This window comes from Bombyx mandarina, chromosome 03 (genome assembly GCF_030267445.1).
Source record: "Bombyx mandarina strain Sakado chromosome 03, ASM3026744v2".
NCBI classification, from domain to species: domain Eukaryota; kingdom Metazoa; phylum Arthropoda; class Insecta; order Lepidoptera; family Bombycidae; genus Bombyx; species Bombyx mandarina.
The window spans coordinates 6,165,893-6,187,632 of record NC_143210.1 but is presented as its reverse complement, the minus strand read 5'-3'; the positions used below and the strand labels follow the sequence as shown (position 1 = coordinate 6,187,632).

Sequence of the window (21,740 nt, the reverse complement as noted above, 5' to 3'; positions counted from 1 at the left end):
CACTTAACACCTGGTGGGCTGTGAGCTCGTCCACCTATCTAAGCAATAAATAAACAAAAAACTCGCGCTTTTTACTGAATTACCGACAATAATAATAATAAAAATTTTCTATTCAATCAGATAAAAACACAGTAATGCATACCTCACGAACTACCAACAAATATTCTTTGATACGCATTTTACGAATGTTGATTGAGACGTTATTTTACAGTGTTAGGACGTATTGTAACCCTTTAAAGGCTATGTCTGATCAACTGCAGATCAAGACTAGACTGTCCACACTCTGTCTTCACCGCGCACTCGAGTACTTCGGTCATATTGCTCGGAAAACACCGGATAGCTTAGAAAGACTATTCGTGACAGGGAAGATCGAGGGAAAAAGACCGCGCGGGCGCAGTCCGACAAGGTGGTTCGACCAAATCCGCACCACACTAGAGATCCCATTCCACGACGCCCTTCATGCGGCCAATGATCGGAGGCGCTGGCGGGACATTACAAGGAGTAAAATCATGTCGAATTATAATGGTCACGACCCTCAGCAGTGAGGAAACGACGCGAGGAGGAGGAGAAAGGCTATCTCTCCTCCACCTCCTATACCTCTCTTGGCTATTTCTCCCACTAAGCAGATGTGCGTTCCGATTTGGAGGGTGGGAAGTGGGGAGCTATCCAATTCAATTGAGACTTCGGCCCTATTTATTCCACATAACCGGGTGGCGGGACTTGCAACTTCTATGGGCTCCGATAACTACTAACAAGGAAGTGAGCCGTGAGCAAATTTTAAGAAAACAACAAAAGTGCCCAAATAAACGTAAGAAACATACCTATTATAATAATAATAATAATAACAGGTGACAAGTCACACATGATCACCTGGCCCCAAACTAGGGTTGCCTGTACTATAAGTACACAGAGACTGATTTATGTACATATGTATAAGTGGTTAAATAAATACATACGTAGTTAATAAAATCGATGCGGTAATCGAAATCACGAACCTTCTTTTTTTTTATTGCATAGATAGATGGACGATCTCAAAGCCCACTTGGTGTTAAGTGATTACCGGAGCCAATAGACATCTACAGCGTAAATGCCGCCACCCACCTTGAGATAGGAGTTCTAAGGTCTGTCACTATAGCTACAACGGCTGCCCCACCTTTCAAACCGAAACGCATTACTGCTTCACGGCAGAAATAGACAGGGTGATGGTACCTACCTAGCCGCGCGGACTCACAAGAGGTTCTACCACCAGTAATTACACAAATAATAATTTTGCTTGAGCAAGGCTTAAGCAAAGAAAGGTCAAAGGATTGCGGCTTATAATAAACAGAAAAATAGTCATTAGAAAGTTTCTTTAATTACATACACGATTTAATTAATCTCCCCTATGCAATATAAGCGCGCGATCGTGTCTTGCATTTATTATTTAGTACGTATCTACCTACATACGGTTAAGTTTTGTGAAACGTGCTCACTGACGCGTAGCGCTGGTCAGCTTTAAACTTGACGCATCTCATTAGAATAAACATATATACTTAGTCTGGCCATAAATACTGTTACAAAGGGAAAAAAAATCTATTGCAAATAACATTAATACTTTTACAGTGTGTTAGTTTAATACATAAATATAAAACAATTTAAAGTAGACAAAGCTTATTCAAAGTGGTCTCCATTGGCTGCAATACAGTCCTTTAAACGTTGAGGCCAGTTATCAATAGAAGCACGCACTCTTTCCATGGGAAAATTTATCACTGCCAATCGTACGGGTTGTTTTAGGGACTCCAAATTATTATGGCGCTTAGAGCAAGCCGTACTCTCTAAAACTGACCATAAATCATAATCCAGCGGATTAAGATCGGGACTAGACGACGGCCAGTCTTCAGCTCTGATTAAGTCAAAACGTTCGTTTCCAACCAAGACTGCGTAGACCGAGCTTTATGACCTGGCGCCGAGTCTTGCTGGAAGGACCATTCTTGATTATTGAACATGGTATTGTTAAGAGGCTTCACTACCTTCTCAAGAATGGTATCTTGATACACTTGTGCCGATGTTTTGATACCTTTTTCACAAAAGTATGGCTCAGTCACTCCTTCATAGCCTAACCCCACCAAACCATCACTGAAGTCGAATAGTGCCCACTTTGCACTCTGTCGACTAATTGGGAAGCTTCCTTAGAGCTTTGAGCATAAATACGGTCATTTTGTTTGTTAAAATGTTGCTCAATTGTAAAAAATGTCTCATCCGTAAACAAAATTTTTCTATGACCTCCCTTTGCGTACCGCTTCAGTAGTTGTTTCGATTTTACCACCCTATTCTCTTTTAAATTATCAGTTAAGAAATTACCAGTACGTCTCTTATAGGCTGCAAGTCCTAAGTCATCTTTTAAAATATGCGACATGGTTCTAGGTGCTATCTTCAACTACCGAGATAAAATCTTTTGCTTTCAGACAGGATTTCTTCGAATTCTTTCAAATTCAATTCAAATTCAAATTCAAATTCAAATTCAAAATCATTTATTTCAACTTAGATGTCAGTATGACACACTTGTTGAATGTCAAAATACAAATAACAATGTTAACTCTACCACCGGTTCCAAAAAAAGCCACAGTCCTGAGAAGAACCGGCGAAACAAACTCAGCGGGCTTTTTTTTCTTTTTGTTTTTTCTCAAATATATTCTTTTTTTTAAATAAATAGAAATATTCACAATAAAAGAAAAAACAAGTCTAAAAAAATAATAATAATAATGAAAAATGGAAAGGCCAGGAGCGAGCGCCTCATTCCCACGTAGTGCCATCTAGTAAATAATCCTTAACTTTATAATATGCCTTGTTGCACAAACGTTCCTTAACAGTTTTCTTAAATCTATGAACAGGTAGTAGTTGAACGTTTAGTGGGATCTTGTTGAAAAGCTGTACACCCAGCCCCCTAAAAGAGTTGCTTATTTTCTTAATTCGAGCCGCCGGCAACGCAAGCCTATGTTTGTTCCTAGTGTTCACATTGTGCAAATCGCAGACTCTGGGGAATTCTTCAATGTTTTTACGCACGTACAATAAATTTTCAAAAATGTATTGGGACGCTAAAGTTAGAATTTTGATTTCCTTAAACTTGTCCCTCAAGGATTCCCTCGGGTGCATATTATAAATAGCACGAATAGCCCTCTTCTGCAGGATGAAAATCGTTTCGACATCGGCAGCATTGCCCCATAGCAAAATGCCATAGGACATAACACTATGAAAATAACTAAAATAAACCAAGCGTGCCGTATCTTCATTAATATACATTCGTATTTTTTTTACCGCAAACGCTGCAGAACTAAGCCTACTCGCTAACTTGCATATGTGAGGACCCCACTGCAGCTTAGAATCAACTGTTATACCAAGAAAAACTGTCGAATCCACAAGCTCCAGTGTCTCTCCACTTACAGTAATATTAGTGTCAACTTGTCTAACATTAGGTGTAGTAAATTTTATACATTTTGTTTTTTTGTTATTTAATAACAGATTATTAACACTAAACCAATGTACCACGCGCGAGATAGCATCATTCACATCGTCATAATCTTCCAAATGTCGTTTAATTTTAAACAATAATGATGTATCATCAGCGAATAATACGACCTCGTGACGGGTTTCAATAAACTTAGGTAAATCATTGATATATACAAGAAATAGGAAGGGACCCAATATGGAACCCTGAGGAACACCCATATTAAGTAAGACACCGGAAGATCTCGTTCCTTTAACGTCTACCTTTTGGATTCTTCCGGATAAATAAGATTTAATAAGTTCTTTCCCTTAATGCTTTGACCACCTTTTTTGTTCGAACACTATGTGGACGGCCAGATCTTTTTCTGTCACAAACAGAGGAGGTCTCATTGCACCTATTAATAGCCCGGTACACAAACATTTTACTAATACCAAGCCTATGGAGAGTTTTAAAAATTGCATTTGGCTCCATACCTACTTTGTGTAATGCAATCACAGCGATTCGGTTCTCTTTATCACCCCACTCCATTTTAATATCGCCAAATATTGTACAATGTATTGGCGCCAAAATGAGAAAACTCAATGAGCAATCATATAAAAAATACAGATTCCAAATTCAAATGTAATATTTTGTTTATTTTTAATTGTAACAGTATTTATGGCCAGACTAAGTATAATAATCCATATAATAATAATAGTTCGTTATTCAGGTCATGTTTATAAATTGACATAAAACGTTGCGCAAAAGGTAGGTGTAGCGAAGTTGAAAAGCGTTTATCTATCAAAATTTTATAAATAAACTAGCTGACCCGGCAGACTTCGTAATGCCTCAATCGATAAATAAAAGACTTAAACTTTTGTATAATAAAATAAACTTAAAACAAACAAAAGGAATCCGTCCGACGGGGGACACATCAAAGGAAAAACAAAATTGTTATTTTTTTATTTAATTCCGAGCATTTTCATATTTATCTACCTTTTAAACCTTCTCTGGACTTCCACAAATAATTCAAGACAAAAATTTGCCAAATCGGTACAGCCGTTCTCGAGTTTTAGCGAGACTAACGAACAGCAATTCATTTTTATATATATAGATATAACGGTTTCGAAAATATATATTCGCAGTCTTAAATCAAACACAATACACGTTTATTTTAGAGCTTTTGTAAGATACTATTTCAATGATGGCTTAATTTAATCAAACGACCCATGGCTGCCCTTTTATCCTGTCAATAGTTTCCCAACTAAGCTCAGGGTGAGGCAGTAGGTTGCCGGGTCATCGACCTCGGCAACCGGTCGTGCTTAAAGCTTTACAGGTCCACATAGAAAGATATTATAGATACAGAAGCAATTAAAAGCACGATTTAATAAATATACGATAATACATGTATAAGAATATATCAAACAAAAAATACTATGTATGTTTTACTAACCTATAAAATTATTATATTTCCAAGTGTTTAAAAAAATATAATAATAAACTTATAGAAAAAGTTCTAACTTCGGTTCCCGATTATTAACGCTGTTAATATTCAAATAAAAAAACGCATGAAATATGAACACAATTGCAAATGTTTTCCTTCATTCCCGTACATAAAACTATTTCACATATTGCTTTGTGTAACAGTTTGAATCGTAAACATAAATATCATCAATATTTCATAGGTATTAGGATTAAATAAATCAAATAAGGAACTACATTTTTTTAACTTGGGTAAAATAATTATTAATTTAACGCATAGTATGACATTTGAATTCGTGCCCTCCTGCATCTGTCTCGTGCGAGTTGTACACTCAGGTTATATTAATCTCCTGTTTGGGGTTACTGTGTCGACTAACGGTACAACAGCAGATGAAGCCAGCTGCGCCTACGCTCCGTCATTGATTTAGGATTTCGAAGACTGGGCACAGCTCACGAGGAAAATTGAAACAAATCGTGAGCACTTATATTCTTCTTCTGCTTAAATCAATCTATTACCATTGAGTATGTACTGTTTTATACCAAAAATTATCGCTATCGTAGTTTTGAAGCGTGATCCTTTTCGACGATACCCTACATCATAGGCACACTAGATAAGGTTGAATGGAAAACTTTCCGAATTCAACATACGATTCCGATCCAATGGTAGATTCAGAGAAGCACTTCCAAGCTAGGGCTAGTAATTTGCAACCCAGGGCGCTGAAACTGCGATACTTTAAGACAAAACATTTTTTTGTATGGAAACTAGCGACATCTTGTATTGGATGCCCCTAAACATAAATGTTAAAGTTAAGAAATTTTATTATTGTTTAACTAAATACAGAAAGTAAAAAATTAATAAATCATATAAGTATTTATTATTTATAGACAAATTTAATAATTTTTTATCAATTTGTGATTTCGGAAAATTAACAAAATCCTTCATTAAAAATAAAATATAGGATAGGTAATATGTTACTGCCATCTAAATGTGCAATTAGAACCTAATCGATGTGAAGCCATCTAGTGGCCGACGCCCGTAAACATTTTTGTTGAGTGCTTGAGTTGCTTATCTATAAATAATTTATGTGTATTATATATGTTGCAACCTATATCGGACTTGGCCCCATAAGCTCGCCCATCAAATACGACGAATTCAGAATAGACCCTCGAGGCTTCTAGCAATTAATCAGGTAGGTAAAAAAGAAAAACATTTTAACAAAAGACGTAAAGCGTCTTGTCATGCATGATTTTAAAAAAAGTTAAAAACAAAACTTACTTTAAATTATAACAGAACGTTGATAATATAAAGGAACTAAAAAATATTCATAAAAAAACATTTTTGTTCCTTAATTAAATATATTATACATTTCCAAAAATGCAAATAAAGATGATAAATAAAATCATTTAATGAAACTTGAAAGCGTTCGTTACACAAAGAATCAATTAACAACTAAGTGTCCCGTCTGCTAATAAAGCTTTTAGTCTGTGTAATGGACACGCGATGCCAAAGTATTGATTGAACTTGCACGTTGTTTTATGTCATGAGCAGTTATTTGATGGCTTCTGACCTACATCACGCTGAATGAACAAAAGCAGCATTATTGACCATTGTACGTTCTTTGATTGTCGAACTAAGCGGTGTATGTGATAGTCTCTCTAGAACGAATAAGTGATATCGTTTTTATTACAAGACGTAAGCTTTAAATGCGTTATTATCCGATCGTCCGTTTTAATATATTTTTCAAAAAAATTACCAAAAATTTCACGTTGCATTTCCTTTAATGTTTGGTGATATCTAATTAAGCACATTATTAACCCGAATCTTTTTATATTAAGCATTTATAAACCGTTTGTTAAAATCGTTACATTTTAATGGCATTACCGCACATGAGAACCAGACGCGATGTATGTATATTAAATAAAATCACCTTAGGCGCGGTGCCTGTCATCTTTAACACGCGGGAGAACACCCCAGACTTAACACAACTTAGTTACAAGCTCACGAATATTTTAATTACTAAACCGACAACTACTCTGCTTACCTATACCATACATTATTTATTTTTCTATTTTTTTGATTTACTTTAGATATTACATACGTATTACATTAAAAATAACACTTCACATAGAACACAAAAATAAAATAAAAACACCATAAACAATTTTGTATTTATTTTAGGTTATAGCAACAAATTATGAACTTTTTGGGATTGTCTTACAGTATATAAACAAATTACAGAACGTTATTTGAAAAGAAATTTAAAAAAATTGCATCTCCAGAATCCACCGTACAAGTTGCCCCCGCAATAACAATTTTATAGTTTCCACGATGATTAATTACGACGTGATTGTAAATTAACGTTACCTATATGATTTAATAAAATTTTATTACGCCTTATTACGACCATTCACTCCGGAACTATGAAACAATCTAATTAAATATCATATTTCGTACTGTTCGTATTATCGGTAAAACTGTCTCAGTATTGATGGCAGAAAGCATTGCGGGCGCGGCGTCGGCAGGTACCAACGCCCAATCTATTAGCAACGCGAACAAGTCGTGTGAAAGCCTTCGTCTCTAATTCCGATGTTGTCAAAAATATAGGACACAATCACGTCGCATGTAATATTGTCAACTTTTTTTTTACCTACTTATGCTGATAGACTTGAGAGGCTATTTCAGCTTCAACCTAACATGTAGGTGAGCTCACGGGGCTCAAACCGGACGACGATGCTAACACGAACCCTAGCAAGAGCCGTGCTTCGCAGAATCTACCACCGGATCGGAAACGCGACCCACTAAGAAGATTCAGCGAGAAACTCAGTGGGCTGTGTTTAAGGGTTGATTTACTCGTCGAGCCCTTCATCGCAAGCGACGGTTTCGACGAGAACAATGACCGGTGCTTGAGGTACCTAAAAGCACCGTTGGTGGATCGGCAGGATCCGAAATGACATTGTCAACTGTTACTTCATTGCACACACATTAGATTCTTGAGATAATTTAAAACATCTATAGGTACCTATGTTTAGCTCTGTAAACACATAAATTAACAGTTAAACGCGAATTTCTACGGCAACGCTTATTAAATGAACTAGTCAACCAGATACGTTTTATTGGGCTTTTGTTTCATCATCATTCATTAGGCGTAATGTGAAAACCTTTTTTTTTATTGCTTAGATGGGTTGACGAGCTCACAGCCCACCTGGGCTTATGAGGCTATTGTAGCCCATAGACATCTACCACGTCAATGCGCCACCCACCTTGAGATACAAGTTCTAAGGTTTCAGTATAGTTAATAGTCTTAGCACAGTCTTCCTGAAAATATCATCGAAATCATCGGAACATACATTTATTTACACAAACTTTTATATTTAAATATAATAATACGCATTTAAATAATTTATTTGACAGCACGGCAACAAGCTGTACATACTCATAAAAAGCACATATATACATACATATCAATGATTGAAATTTCAAATACAAACCAATCTTCAACTAAATAATCCATCATTAAAGTCAAGTAATAACTTGTAATTACAATTTGCAATAAAATTAACTTCGATTTCAAACGGATGCGAGCTTTATAACTGTTAACATTAGAGAGGGTTACCACATTGTAAATAAAAAAATTAGCAAATAGTATTTTGACTTTACTGTTACATGTAGTACGCCGCATTATTAGCACGCACCCAACAAACGATTGCCTAATCCTGCCGTGAAGCAGCCATGTGTTGGTTTAGAGCAGCCTTTCCCAAAGCGGCCCTTGTGGGTGCTACAGGCCTAAAGGGAGGCGGTAAAAGACTCAAAAAAAATATGGGGGCGTTGTGTAGAGGCTTAGGACTTTTAAATACCAACTGAGCTTTCACTATAGTCGTTTTTAGGTAGGTGAAAAAATGGGGGCGCTAAAAAATAATTTACTCTCAAAGTGGACAGGAGACAAAATAAGATTGGGAGTCTCTGGTTTAGAGGGTGAGACAACTGTTATTCCGATAAAATTGGAACTTTGACCTGATGGTTAAATTTTTACGAACACAAAAATTTTGAACTAGATAGATTCAGTGGAAGGATATTATTAATGTACATGTTGAACGAGCAATCTGAGATGATGCTTGAAAGATAATTATATAGCATTTTTAATCCAAAAACAGCGTATTCAGATACCTACTGCTACTTATGTGGTCCTATTTAAATTTTATCCAAGATTTGACCAGTACTTTTTCAATTATGCTTCATAATGCATATTCGATATGACTTCAACTACACATTGATGATTAATCTCATATTTAATTGGAGTCGATTTTTTTTTGTCTCCTATCTTTGTTCCTGCCGTGATTCTCTCTCCGATTCCAACCATCTTTTATAGCTTATTCGTAAGCTAGTAAAAAGCTAAGCAAATCCACCAAATCATGTGCGGAAGCTAGATTCATATTAAAATTAGATAAAAAACATTTGATCACGACTCAGATACGTAACCTAGTTACGTTGGCAATAAAAAAATCTATACAGTTATCTATCCAATAATATTTGGTTGTGAAGCAGGACCGTACGGTTTGGTTCAATGAACTCTGCATCTCACCATTTTAGCTTACTACTAAGAAGAGGCTTCGATGTGTCAGAGATACGAGTTTAAATTATTCTCCTATAAATTTAATAGCAAAGAGATTTTAGCGAATGCTTTATTACCATACAAAATACGAGTAAAAATTAACCAAAATTAGAATAGTCTTATCATTATCATACAATTTCCAAATCTTAACTTTGATTGAGAGTTCGCAGGACATTTAAAAAGAAAAAAGTTCAATTAAGTTCATCAAAATAACGCGTAGGTTGCTATTTTATAGTTTTTTTTCTTCCTATTATTAATTTGCATGTTTTTAAATGGATTCGCGGTCATCATAGAAACATATGAAAAATAAATCAATATATCAATAACCGCCAATTCAAAGTATTCTTAAAATAAACAGCCTAATTATATTACTATATTTAAAGCTTGTAAATTTAGCTGATTATCCATAATATATTTTTTTTGGTTCGCATTATTACTGGTGGTAGGACTTCTTGTGAGTCCGCGCGGGTAGGTACCACCGCCCTACCTATTTCTGCCGTGAAGCAGTAGTGCGTTTCGGTTTGAAGGGTGGGGCAGTCGTTGTAACTATACTGAGATCTTTAGAACTTATATCTCAAGGTGGGTAGCGCATTTACGTTGTAGATGTCCATGGGCTCCAGTAACCACTTAACACCAGGTGAGCTGTGAGCTCGTCCACCCATCTAAGCAATAAAAAAAAATTCAATAATAAACGACACTAAAATAATCATGCACACTTTACAAACCAATTTACACGATCGTACATTTTACAGTGCAAAGTGGACTTAAATAGTACATTTTGAAATTTTATAGCTACTTCATAACTTTTGATGTCGGCCGCGAAATATGTGTTTCACATCATTTCAATGTACTTTCCAATATACCTCATTAAAGTTATCTGAGAAACACGGCAAATGCGTCCGAACTCAAGACAATTAAAATCATGCAATTAGTGAAATCCGACCAATATGGTAACCCCAAATCTCGTGCGAAATAAGAAAAACAATTCTAGTAAAAAAAAAAATTTAAGTCGTATAAACTGGGTGCAAACGCATCAACTCCTAAAACCTAAGGGCACCAACCCTATTTGTAATTCACTTCTGTGTTTCTTCTGTCTGTGTTCTGTGAAAATATAAAACAGAAATTCAATGAATCTCTATTTATTAACATGCCGACTAGCTTGTGAGGGAATCGTCAAGCAAACCGATAACAAGAACAGTAAGTGTCGGTTCTGTGCAACACGAGATGATCCTACACTCATAACAGCACTTTTCTCTCTCTTCTTCAATCCGTGTCCACCCAATGCTGAGTGTAGGTCTCTTCGAATGCACCCCATTCTCTTCTGCCTCTTGCCTATCGCATCCAGTCCCTACCAACCACTTTGACCAGGTCATCGATTACGACTTCCAGTACGAGGTCTCCACTCCAGTAATTTTGTGCCCCACCGATCGTCAGTCACAGCACCATAAATTGTCACATTTTTCCCAAGAAGCATTATCTCTGTAATGTCTCATTTAATACGATCATAAAAGTTACGTTTGCGATTCAAGTTACGTAGGCCTTGGCAGCACCAGCATCTTTCTTTCCGTGGGTGTAGTCAAAGGCAATTAAAGGATTCAACGGAGAATCGGCTGCAGCGTTCTCTGTGTGTTTTATCAGTTTTTTGCAATCGCCGACCAGGATTTCTTGGTTGTAAAACATACAGTAGGCCCCCGCACGGTCAGCTACCACCATCTCACCTATATCAGCCGCCAAGTGGTCGTGCTTTCCGACTTGTGGCCTAAATATCCACTTTCATACTATGGGCTCCGATAGCATCTCAACCAGTCCAACCTCAGCCAGTCTGCGATGTCATTCACGCAGCTGTGGATAGACTGAGCTGGCCCAAAATATTACAAGAGATATTTGTTCGGAGAAGCCACGACCTTCAGTTTTTTTTTTATTGCTTAGATGTGTGGTCGAGCTCACAGCTCACCTGGTGTTAAGTGGTTACTGGAGCCCATAGACATCTACAACGTAAATGCGCCACACACCTTGAGATATAAGTTCTAAGGTCTCAGTATAATTACAACGGCTACCTCACCCCTCAAACCGAAGCGCATTACTGCTTCACGGCAGAAATTAGCGGGGTGGTGGTACCTACCCGTGCGGACTCACAAGAGGTCCCACCACCAGTATTGAGGATTATCGACGCAAAGAGGAGATGGAGACCTTTCAACACCAAGTCGACTGAGCTCGGTTACACATCTCCGTAATCAAAATGACCCCATATTTACAATATGTCGTGTCTATATCTAAAATAGTTTCAAAAGCTTAGTTAACTAAACCCAGTGGCCGCAAGTCCGGTTCGTGTGACACACAAACCTCGAGTAAGCAAGAGCCGATGCGCTCTCACTGTAATTGCACAAAGTGCAACGACCCACAATCTCTTTCGGACAATCACGAAAACAAACATCACCTACGTATGTAGGCAACTTAAGTCTAAATATAAGGTAGTGGTTGAGATAAATCTTGAACGGAATTTTATCTAGATTGTACTTTTAATAAAAACCCACTTATTATTCTGTTTGACACAAACGTTAAACGAGTTTTGTGTTTATATTATGACGGTTTTAAAACGTTAAACAAGCAAATCAAGGAATGAGAAAAAAAAAAGCTTTTAAAAACCATCGGTTAGTCTGTTCGCAGAAATCACAATTTAAAAAATATTAAATATTCAATTTATCGGACGTAGTCTACCTATAGCGATGAGGAAATTGAGTTACTTTTGAGAACAATTTTATTAAAGAACCAACTAAATTACTTTACGGTAAATCGGGATGCAGCTGTGCCCCTGGAATTAGGTTGTCGAATGCCACTTTCTATCGAGGAATACTTAATACAAATACGTCACTGCAACTATTTACGTTTTGCCTGGTTCGGCATAAAATTTAATAAGAATCATAGATGATTTTTGGATATTGTTAGCCATTTCATATCACCTATTTTTCATAACTATTCGCTGGTAGCCTAGAGTACGTGAGCTCACGGGTTCAACCTGAGAGAATTTGCTAACACCAGCCCTAGCAAAAGCAGTGCTTCGCAGAATCTACCGCTAGATCGGAATCGCGACCCACTGAGAAGATCCAGCGAGAAACTAAATGGGCTGTGTCTATGGGTTACTTCGCTTGTCGAAGTCTTCGTCATAATCGACGAGTTTGACGAGGACTGTTATCGGTCCTAAAAGCATCAAGAGTGTATATCCAGGGGATCCGACAAGACATATTTCGGGCGATGGCGGCTTTGCGTTGCCCCGTTGCGGTCGGATAAGTAATTAGCGGCGGCCACGATATGAGGGTTTTCGTGTCTCACCGCTTTGTCGAAGTAGCGTTTTGACGCTTCCTTGCGTATCGGTACGAGATTTAGGTCGTCGTGAAGATCTACATTCCTCACATACCATGGTCCGACGGCTATCCTGCAAAAACGGGATTGGATAACCTGGAGAGAGTTAATGTGTGTACAGGCCGCATGAGTGAACACTACACTTGTATAGGTCATGACAGAACGTATGCAAGTTTTGTAGAGTGTCACTTTGTTATGAAGGGACAATTTACTTCGCTTACAGATCATGTGGTAAAGCCGATCGAGTAGGAACGCGGAGCCGTCTCGTACTGACTTAATGTGGAGCCCGAATATCATCCCTCAGTGACGCCAAAGTACTTAGCCTTCGAAGCCCACTGTATGGGCTGGCCAAAGATTTTAACGGGAATGCAGTTAGTAGTTAGTAGCAGTAGTGTTGGGAAGGCGATCCCTTTTGAAGAGCACGGCTGTGCTTTTCGTGTGGTTGATGTCAATGCGCCACTTCCGAAACCACTGTCCTAAGTTGGTGGCTGCGATCTGAATATTACCTAAACTGGCGATGCTACGTTAATAATGGGCCCTGAAGTACTAACAAGAACAGAATAAATCTTTAAGTTAATTAGAGTAACACATTTAACCATATAACAACATATTATTTATGAGTAATAATATATCACACGTAATATAATAATATTATGTATTTATTTACCTTTATCGGTTTGTAAATGTATGTATTATATTATGTAATTGAATAACGTACTAAGTCGACTCATTTACGGATGAACAATAAATCGAGACGAGCCCCTCCTTAAAATAAATCGTTCGTTTTCCGCATCGACCCTAAGCTTCTTCGCATCGCCCTCATATATTTATCGATTTCACTGCAACCCTTGTTCGAACTATCAACGGTTTTACCCTCAAACAAATGCACACTTATGCACCTCATAATGTGACGTGATGTGGTAAAAAAGAAATCATTACCTCAAGAGGTAATCTCAAAGCGATATTATCAAAGTGGTGATCTACAATGTTGTTGTTATACAACGCTGAGCTCGTAATAAAAAGTAGTCTACAAAAATGTGTTAAATTATACAAATATAAACAAAAACAATAAAAGAAAAAGTTTAAAGTTGTTTAAAAGTTTGAGAACCCTCTCAAGTAAACAATGTGAATTTATTTATTTATTTATTATAATACTGAACACTATACTACCGACTTTAAATAAATACTTTAGTTAAGATACAGAAGTTTGTCTTTACACTATGATCACTTAAAAATTTATTGAAATTTTTAATAGTAAATTAAAATTACTAACAATACTACTACTACTAATTTACCATTATTAAGAGTAAATTAAAAATTACCATTAGAACGTTGATATTATCTAAGCTTTTTCGGTGTATTGAAATACATATTTCGAAAGAGTTTAGAAGTCTTAATGATAATAAATTGTCTGTTGTATTTTTTTAATGTTAAATCGATAAAATATATTTAGGGTAGGACAAGTGACAAGCCCATCGTGGTACCTACCCATCCTGTCAATTACGTGCGTGCCGGTTTTTTTGAAAAATTTATTTCATTCGGTCACTGGTTCCGACAACAGACTACTCACTGTGATGACAGGTTTTCGATACAATTATCTTTAGCAATCGTATGTACTAAGTTCCATTGACTAAATATTTACATAGGACTGTAGGCCGAAATCTAGTGGATTTTTATATTAACACCAAAATCTTTAATTAAAAAAAATTTGGTACAATCGTAATCTTAATCGATCACTGACATTGACGCCTTTTTTAAAACAACTATGCACCACTGTGTTAACTAACTTAAAAAATACCGAGCTTCCCACAATCATAAAATTATATTAGTTTTTTTTTTAAGCGCCCTCTAATTGCCAAATACAAGCCGTTTTTTGTAAATTCATGTACTTTAGTAATTATGGGTGTATTGTAAGTACGGGTAGCTGCCGAAGTTCCTGTATATTTTTTCCGAGAAGCAATCAGGGGGTCTGATTTGAATGGTGATACAGCCGTTCTACAACGGAATTTGCCTTTTTTTTATTGCTTATCTTTCATTTTTATTACACGATGCTATTCCTTCAGTGTGGAAGTCAATCGTGAACATTTGTTGAGTACGCATTTCATTACAAAATTTGGTACCCGCCTGGGATTTGAACACATCGCTCAACACGAATGCAACTGACGTCTTATCCTTTAAGCCACGACGACTTCATGACCTCATGCCTCAAAATGAGTAGCGACGTGCATGCTGATTTTTATGGGCTCAAACGACCACTAATACAATATGGACCGTGAAGCTCATCTGTCTATCTATATCGAATCATATCAAAATATATTCTATTGCGAAAAAAAAACAAAATCTGACCATAAATCCTTGAGTATACATAGACAAGCAATCTGATATTATAACTATTATTGATGACTGATACGATGATAAGCATTTTTATTACCTTTTTAAGCTCCCCTATTCCATATTTGTGTTATTATTATTTCGATAACAAGTCAATTTGTCATATGCGAACTTACCTATCAGCACCTAATAATAACGATATTGGTTGCCATTAGGTAACACATCCAAAATGTATTTTAATCAAAAATTGTTTACAATAAAAAAAGGAATTTGAGTAAATGTATTTTTTTTTTCTAGAAATTCTATACTTATTGAAAATAAAAGTGCAACAATTTAATTCATAGGATTATTCGTATTTTCTTTATTAATGTACGAATTACTTTAAACAACTATGTAATTTAAAAGTCAAACACAAAGTAATTTTTTTTTTTTTTTTTTTTTTTTTTTTTTTTTTTTTTTTTTTTTTTTTTTTTTTTTTTTTTTTATTGCTTAAATGTGTGGACGAGCTCACAGCCCACCTGGTGTTAAGTGGTTACTGGAGCCCATAGACATCTACAACGTAAACGCGCCACACACATTGAGATATAGTTCTAAGGTCTCAGTATAGTCACAACGGCTGCCCCACCCTTCAAGCCGAAACGCATTACTGCTTCACGGCAGAAATAGGCGGGGCGGTGGTACCTACCCGTGCGGACTCACAAGAGGTCCTACCACCAATAATTACGCAAATTAAAATTTTGCGGGTTTGATTTTTATTGCACGATGTTATTCCTTCACCGTGGAAGTCAATCGTGAACATTTGTTGAGTACGTATTTCATTAGAAAAATTGGTACCCGCCAGCGAGATTCGAACACCAGTGCATCGCTCGATACGAATGCACCGGACGTCTTATCCTTTAGGCCACGACGACTGTCAAATTGTTTATTAGCGGCCAGAAATCTTTGAAGTATCAGAAAACGTGTTAAATCACAAAAAATTACTTTATATTTTGAATATAACGTAAATTATCAGTACATAAAGAGAACGTATAAAGTAAAAACTATGCTTTTCCATCATTTAAATTCTAAATGATACTAACATAAAACTAATTCATTGCAATTATTACTGAACCAATATTTCGAATAACCATGACTACTAAAACTACAACACATCAACAATTCTGTAACAAACGGGGTGCATAGATAATAAATACTGCAACGATCAATATGCCATTATTTTAATTATATTTCCATTCGTTCTTGGAACAAATTATTGATACTAGTGTATGACTGATCTAAATTCGACCGTAACCACGGATAAAAGATTAATGACTACGTAGTATAAAACAAAGTCGCTTTCTCTGTCCCTATATCTGTCTGTCCCTGTGTATGCTTAAATCTTAAAACTACGCAACGGATTTTGATGCGGTTTTTTTTAATAGATAGAGTGATTGAAGAGGAAGGTTTATATGTATAATCACATCCATTAAATAGTGGAGAAATCAATAATATATTACAGTTTCCGAAGCGAAGCGAGGGCGGGTCGCTAGTATATTATAAATTTCAATAATTACATTTTCTATTAGGATATTCATATTTTGAATAAGATACGTAATACCAAAAAATGATTTCATAACAATAAAATTAGTCAATAATTACTTTAAAAAAAATCGGTTGAAAAACAGAGTGGAAGATGATAATTTAACTATTTTATTTCTCTATCGATGTAATTGGTAGACTAATGCAAAGAACCAATCTTTGTAATGTAAATCAAACAAGATTCACTATGATACACAAATATGATATCGTTTAGTCATAATCAAACTCGGACAATAAATAAATAACAATGCGTAGTGGCGGTGCGCCTGCAATGGTTACCACCATCTTGGTTATTCTGCCCCGCAGCAACCTATGACTTCCAGTTTGAATGGTAGGTAGATCAGTTCTTCTACAATACAATTACTATACTCTATTCCAATTCAATTTGACAGATGTTATTATTATATTATTGTGTGTGTGTGTGTGAATTAATTGTATAATGATTAGATTGATTGTGTATTTTTTAAATGATGTTTACAACAATGAACAAAAAATGATTATTATTTCAAATGATGTGAAGCGTGAAGAGTTACGTTCTAAGAAGTATTAAAAGGGACTTCGTAATTGGAATAGAGTATAAAGCCTTGATATCTTGAGGTGGATAGCAGAATTCGTGCTGTGTTAGTAATATGCCACGGTATTAGTAAATCAGACTATGACCCTATTAATTACATTTGCTCAGTCATTTCTATTTTACCGTCTAATATTTGTAGGGTAGCGTAAATGTATATTGAAAGCAAAAAATTAAGAGCACAATTCCTTATTCTAAAGCTGATTAAAAGTTTAATTTAAAAAATATAATTAATACTCACGTTTAGACATCATGTTCGTCGATATTCCACGCCAAAATAAACTGATTTAAAACCTACAACAGAAACACATCTATGAACTTTGATTTTTATTGTTAAAATGTTCCTCCGTACGTTGTGAGTTAGATAACATTGTTTGACTAGTGACCGCTCGTATTGTAATGACTTCAAATAATTATTTCTCGTTCGGAATATAATGTCGTAATTATTTCACGTTTTGATGGACATAAGATTTTATTATAAAAAAAAGGTAATTTTTTTTTATTGCTTAGATGGGTAGACGAACTCACAGCCCACCTGGTGTTGGAGCCCATAGACATCTACAAAGTAAATGCGCCACCCATCTTGAGATATAAGTTCTAAGGTCTCAAGTATAGTTATAACGGCTGCCGCGCCCTTCAAACCGAAACGCGTTACTGCTTCACGGCAGAAATAGGCAGGGCGGTGGTACTTACTCGCGCGGACTCACATGAGGTCCTCCCACCAGTAAGCTTTTATTGGACATAAGGTTTTATTGTAAAAAAACCTTAATACTTAAACTTTTTACTTATTTCACCATTTTCGTTTGCTTTCTTTAAAAAATAAGTGCCGTTTAAAAACCAGTACTAATATCAATCAAGGTTACTTTTAAAAAATGGGCTGATTGTATTAAAAGATACTATCGGTAAAATATATGTATATGCAGCGAGCGACCTATTTTTTTTTAATCGAGATTATATGTTTGATCTTAATTCGATTAATACAAAATGAGCATTGGTCACGAGACTGAAAGAAAACTCTAGCAAAGCGAAGTAGCGTAATAATGGCACTGGAAGCTAGGTTCACCCTTTGAAATCCAAAAGGTAAAGTAATAAGACGTGTTCGGGCTGTGTCACTGCACGCGATTTTGTATCCAATAGTCTAATTACCGAAAGGCCGTGACGCCGAAAATGATCCAAGCCTAAACGATACATTTTGGCAGTGTTTTATTTGTTTGAATAATGTCTGTTTTTTTAATACGTTATAGAATTTCGAATTATGTACAAAAACTAGCTGTACCCGTCCGCTTTGCTGGGCATTTAAAATTAACATTATTATTCCTCACCTCCACAAAGATTCTCATCATTAACACCCCCACAACTGGTGTAGAGAGTCCAACACTCATATATTTAATAGTCTATCCATTAAGTTCATGTATTTTCAACATGGATACCAAGTTTCAAGTCAATCGGATGTATGGTTCAGTAGTTATAACGGAACATCCGTAAAAACCACTGAAGACTTATATATTAGTATGGATTATAGATTATACTGCCAGATAATTAATTAGTTTTTACCAAAATCATTACTCTTACTATCACTACTCTTTTGAGTCATACTCAAATGTTGCTTTTTTCCTACCTTTTCTACTAACATCGAGAGGTTATTCTAGATTCATCGAACTATTGGGTGAAGCTCGCAGAGCTCAAACCTGACGATGTTGCTAACACGAACCCTAGCAAGAGCCTTGCTTTGCAGAACCTACCACCGGATCGGAAACGTGACCCACTGAGAAGATCCGGCGAGAAACTCAGTGGGCTGTATCTGCGGGTTTAATTAATCGCTGAGCCCTTCGTCGCAAGCGACGGGTTCGACGAGAACGATGACCGGTGCTTGGGGTACCTAAAAGCGTCCAGTTGCTACATTAATAGTTTGTAATAAATTCGATAATATACATTATAAAATTATATAATATACATTATAAAATGCATTGATTTCTTAAATACCCTCTTAAAATCTATTATTTTTGAACTACGCAAATTATGACCCAAAACAGATTCTAAAGATTTTACAATAATTATGTGACATAAAAAATAATCTTTAGCTGTTACTTAATTACTCATTTAAACTTTATTATTAAAAAAATATATTAATTATTTCGGAATCTAGTGAAGAGGTGGATATTAAATAATACTAGTAAATTAAATGAAAAAAAAAACATTTTTTGGTTTTGTAAATAAACGAGCATATGACAGCATCCTGTTGAACGGTCATCGTCACTCATGGACTTCAGGAGTGCAATGAGCGCAGTCAAGCCGCTACATATAGCCGACCCAATCATTAACAGAACAAAGATTTGCTGAATTCGCAGAACCCAGAACGCAGAAATATTCGTTGCATTATTACAAAACAAATTTAAACAACAAACAATCAAATAAATATTTAGATAGCCGGTTGCACAATCGAAATAAAATTATGTCCCACGTAAATATATAAAAACCCGATCGTTATCAGTGCCTATTATTATCCATTGTCATTATTTAAATTACGATCCCACACAAAAAAATGTTATATAATATAAATTATTTTTATTAAACTAGACACAGGCGAATTCACTCATTTTAAATTTTGTTATTTAGAATGAACGGTATTTTTTCAGAAATATCATGTAATAGAAAATCGTAGAGATCACTATTAGGTACTAGTCCAGCCTAGATCCACTCTCGGTACTGTAGCACTGCTAGCTTAGCTGGGAGCAAAGTACAGGGTACCTTACTTGTTGAAGAATAGGACTCTTCACAATTTCTAGTATAAAAAAAAATATTGTAAATATACGAACTATGTTATGAACTGTTGAAAATAGGAATATTCTTAAAAAGAGATGTGTGGTGTCGTGGGACACCGGATAGGAACGAAGTTCCTTATTATAAAAATATTAATTTTAAGTTCTATTCGAAGTTTAAAGAAAATAAAACTGGAGGTTTCGCAACAAACTACGGTCATTCGGTAACGTGCGAACTTATTGTTGTACACTTCATTCACGGTTGTTTGCTTAAGAGTTAGTGTATTGCGCAAACGAACGCTCTGAGATCGTGGTCAATGAATGATAAAAAAATATGTTATTTTTTTTACAAAGTTAAGTCGTACACTGTGTGCATTACTAATAAAAATCTTACGTTACGGACGTTTTTTCCCGGTTAGGCTACCCCTCCGCATCGTCCCATAAGGAACTTCGTTCCAAAAATCCGTGCTTAACATTGATACCTATCCTGCCCGGCTGCCGGCTTCAACACTAGCTGAGTGTAAGCACAATAGTACTTATGACTGAGATTGCCAAATTTATAAGTTAATTAAAAAAATAGAGCGTAAATACTATTCTTTCGGACAGATGGCAATAAAGTTCTACTAAAGATGCTAAAAGATTCCAAATGCCTTTAATATTGATAAGAAGCCATATATGTATATACCCCTTACACAGTATCGGCAGATAATATTTTGTCTAATGTTTCTAGACATAAGGTTTAGTATCCGTTATTTCAATTTCGTGCAGAATTCTTGATATTAACGTCTGATGCGGCCAAGATGGGCAACAAAAGTTACGACACGTTCGAAAGTTTGAAGTCGAGGGTTGATCCGTAGCACGCAAGAATCGAATGTCTGTTATTACTATTTAAGTCATGATATTTTTATTGCTCAAGCTAATTTTATTGCCCGAGCTAACCTAACTAGCCAACTGGAGTTGAGAAACAGCAGCTCACAGATATAACAAATGGCGCTTGCAACTTGAAGGCTTAGGGTGTGAATTGCATTAACCAACTATTTCAACCTTCAAATTGGGAATTCAAAAACACAATTAGGAAACCTTAGAAACTGTGTGCAAAGTTCACCGGGCCCAGCTAGACACAACTTCATTACAAGTGACGTCATTTGGGGCCAAAACCGAACGACAATAAAACCTTGGATCATACACTAAGCGTTTAGCCATATGTGACATCATGTATGGTTATATGACGAGATTTTATTAAATTTGATTAACTCTAATAAAATCTTAACATTAATATCTCACAAGAAATGGTAATTCAATAAACGTTTTAACTTAACTGAGATTTCTTTTAATTACTTTCTGGATTATTATGTTATTGATATTCGGTTGGTTGCCTATTGATTGCTGACTATAAGAGGTGGGGTCGTGGTCTACCACTCACCCTAGCCCTAAAATTACCTGTGGGTTTCAAGTTAAGTGTAAGTTTGGTTTAATTTTACTGCATCTATTTCCATTTTATTAATGGGCCACGCATTACATGCGTTATTCACATAGCTAACACTGTAATCTCACATATAAGAAATACACTATATATTAGAGAGTTC

The 21,740-nt window shown here is 35.8% G+C and overlaps 1 protein-coding gene and 1 long non-coding RNA gene across 2 annotated transcripts in view; one reads left to right on the top strand and one right to left on the bottom strand.

Moving 5' to 3' along the window:
- Positions 1–21,740, top strand: part of LOC149503272 (uncharacterized) — a 394,089-nt gene that overhangs the window by 107,467 nt on the left and 264,882 nt on the right. The window lies entirely within an intron of this gene.
- The window catches only part of LOC114250692 (long-chain-fatty-acid--CoA ligase 5), a 73,656-nt gene that overhangs the window by 50,561 nt on the left and 1,355 nt on the right, over positions 1–21,740 (bottom strand). The window contains exon 2 of the mRNA XM_028184683.2: positions 17,637–17,689. Within this exon, the coding sequence (XP_028040484.2) occupies positions 17,637–17,649 (13 nt within the window). The 5' untranslated portion in view covers positions 17,650–17,689. The remainder of the gene's footprint in view (positions 1–17,636; positions 17,690–21,740) is intronic.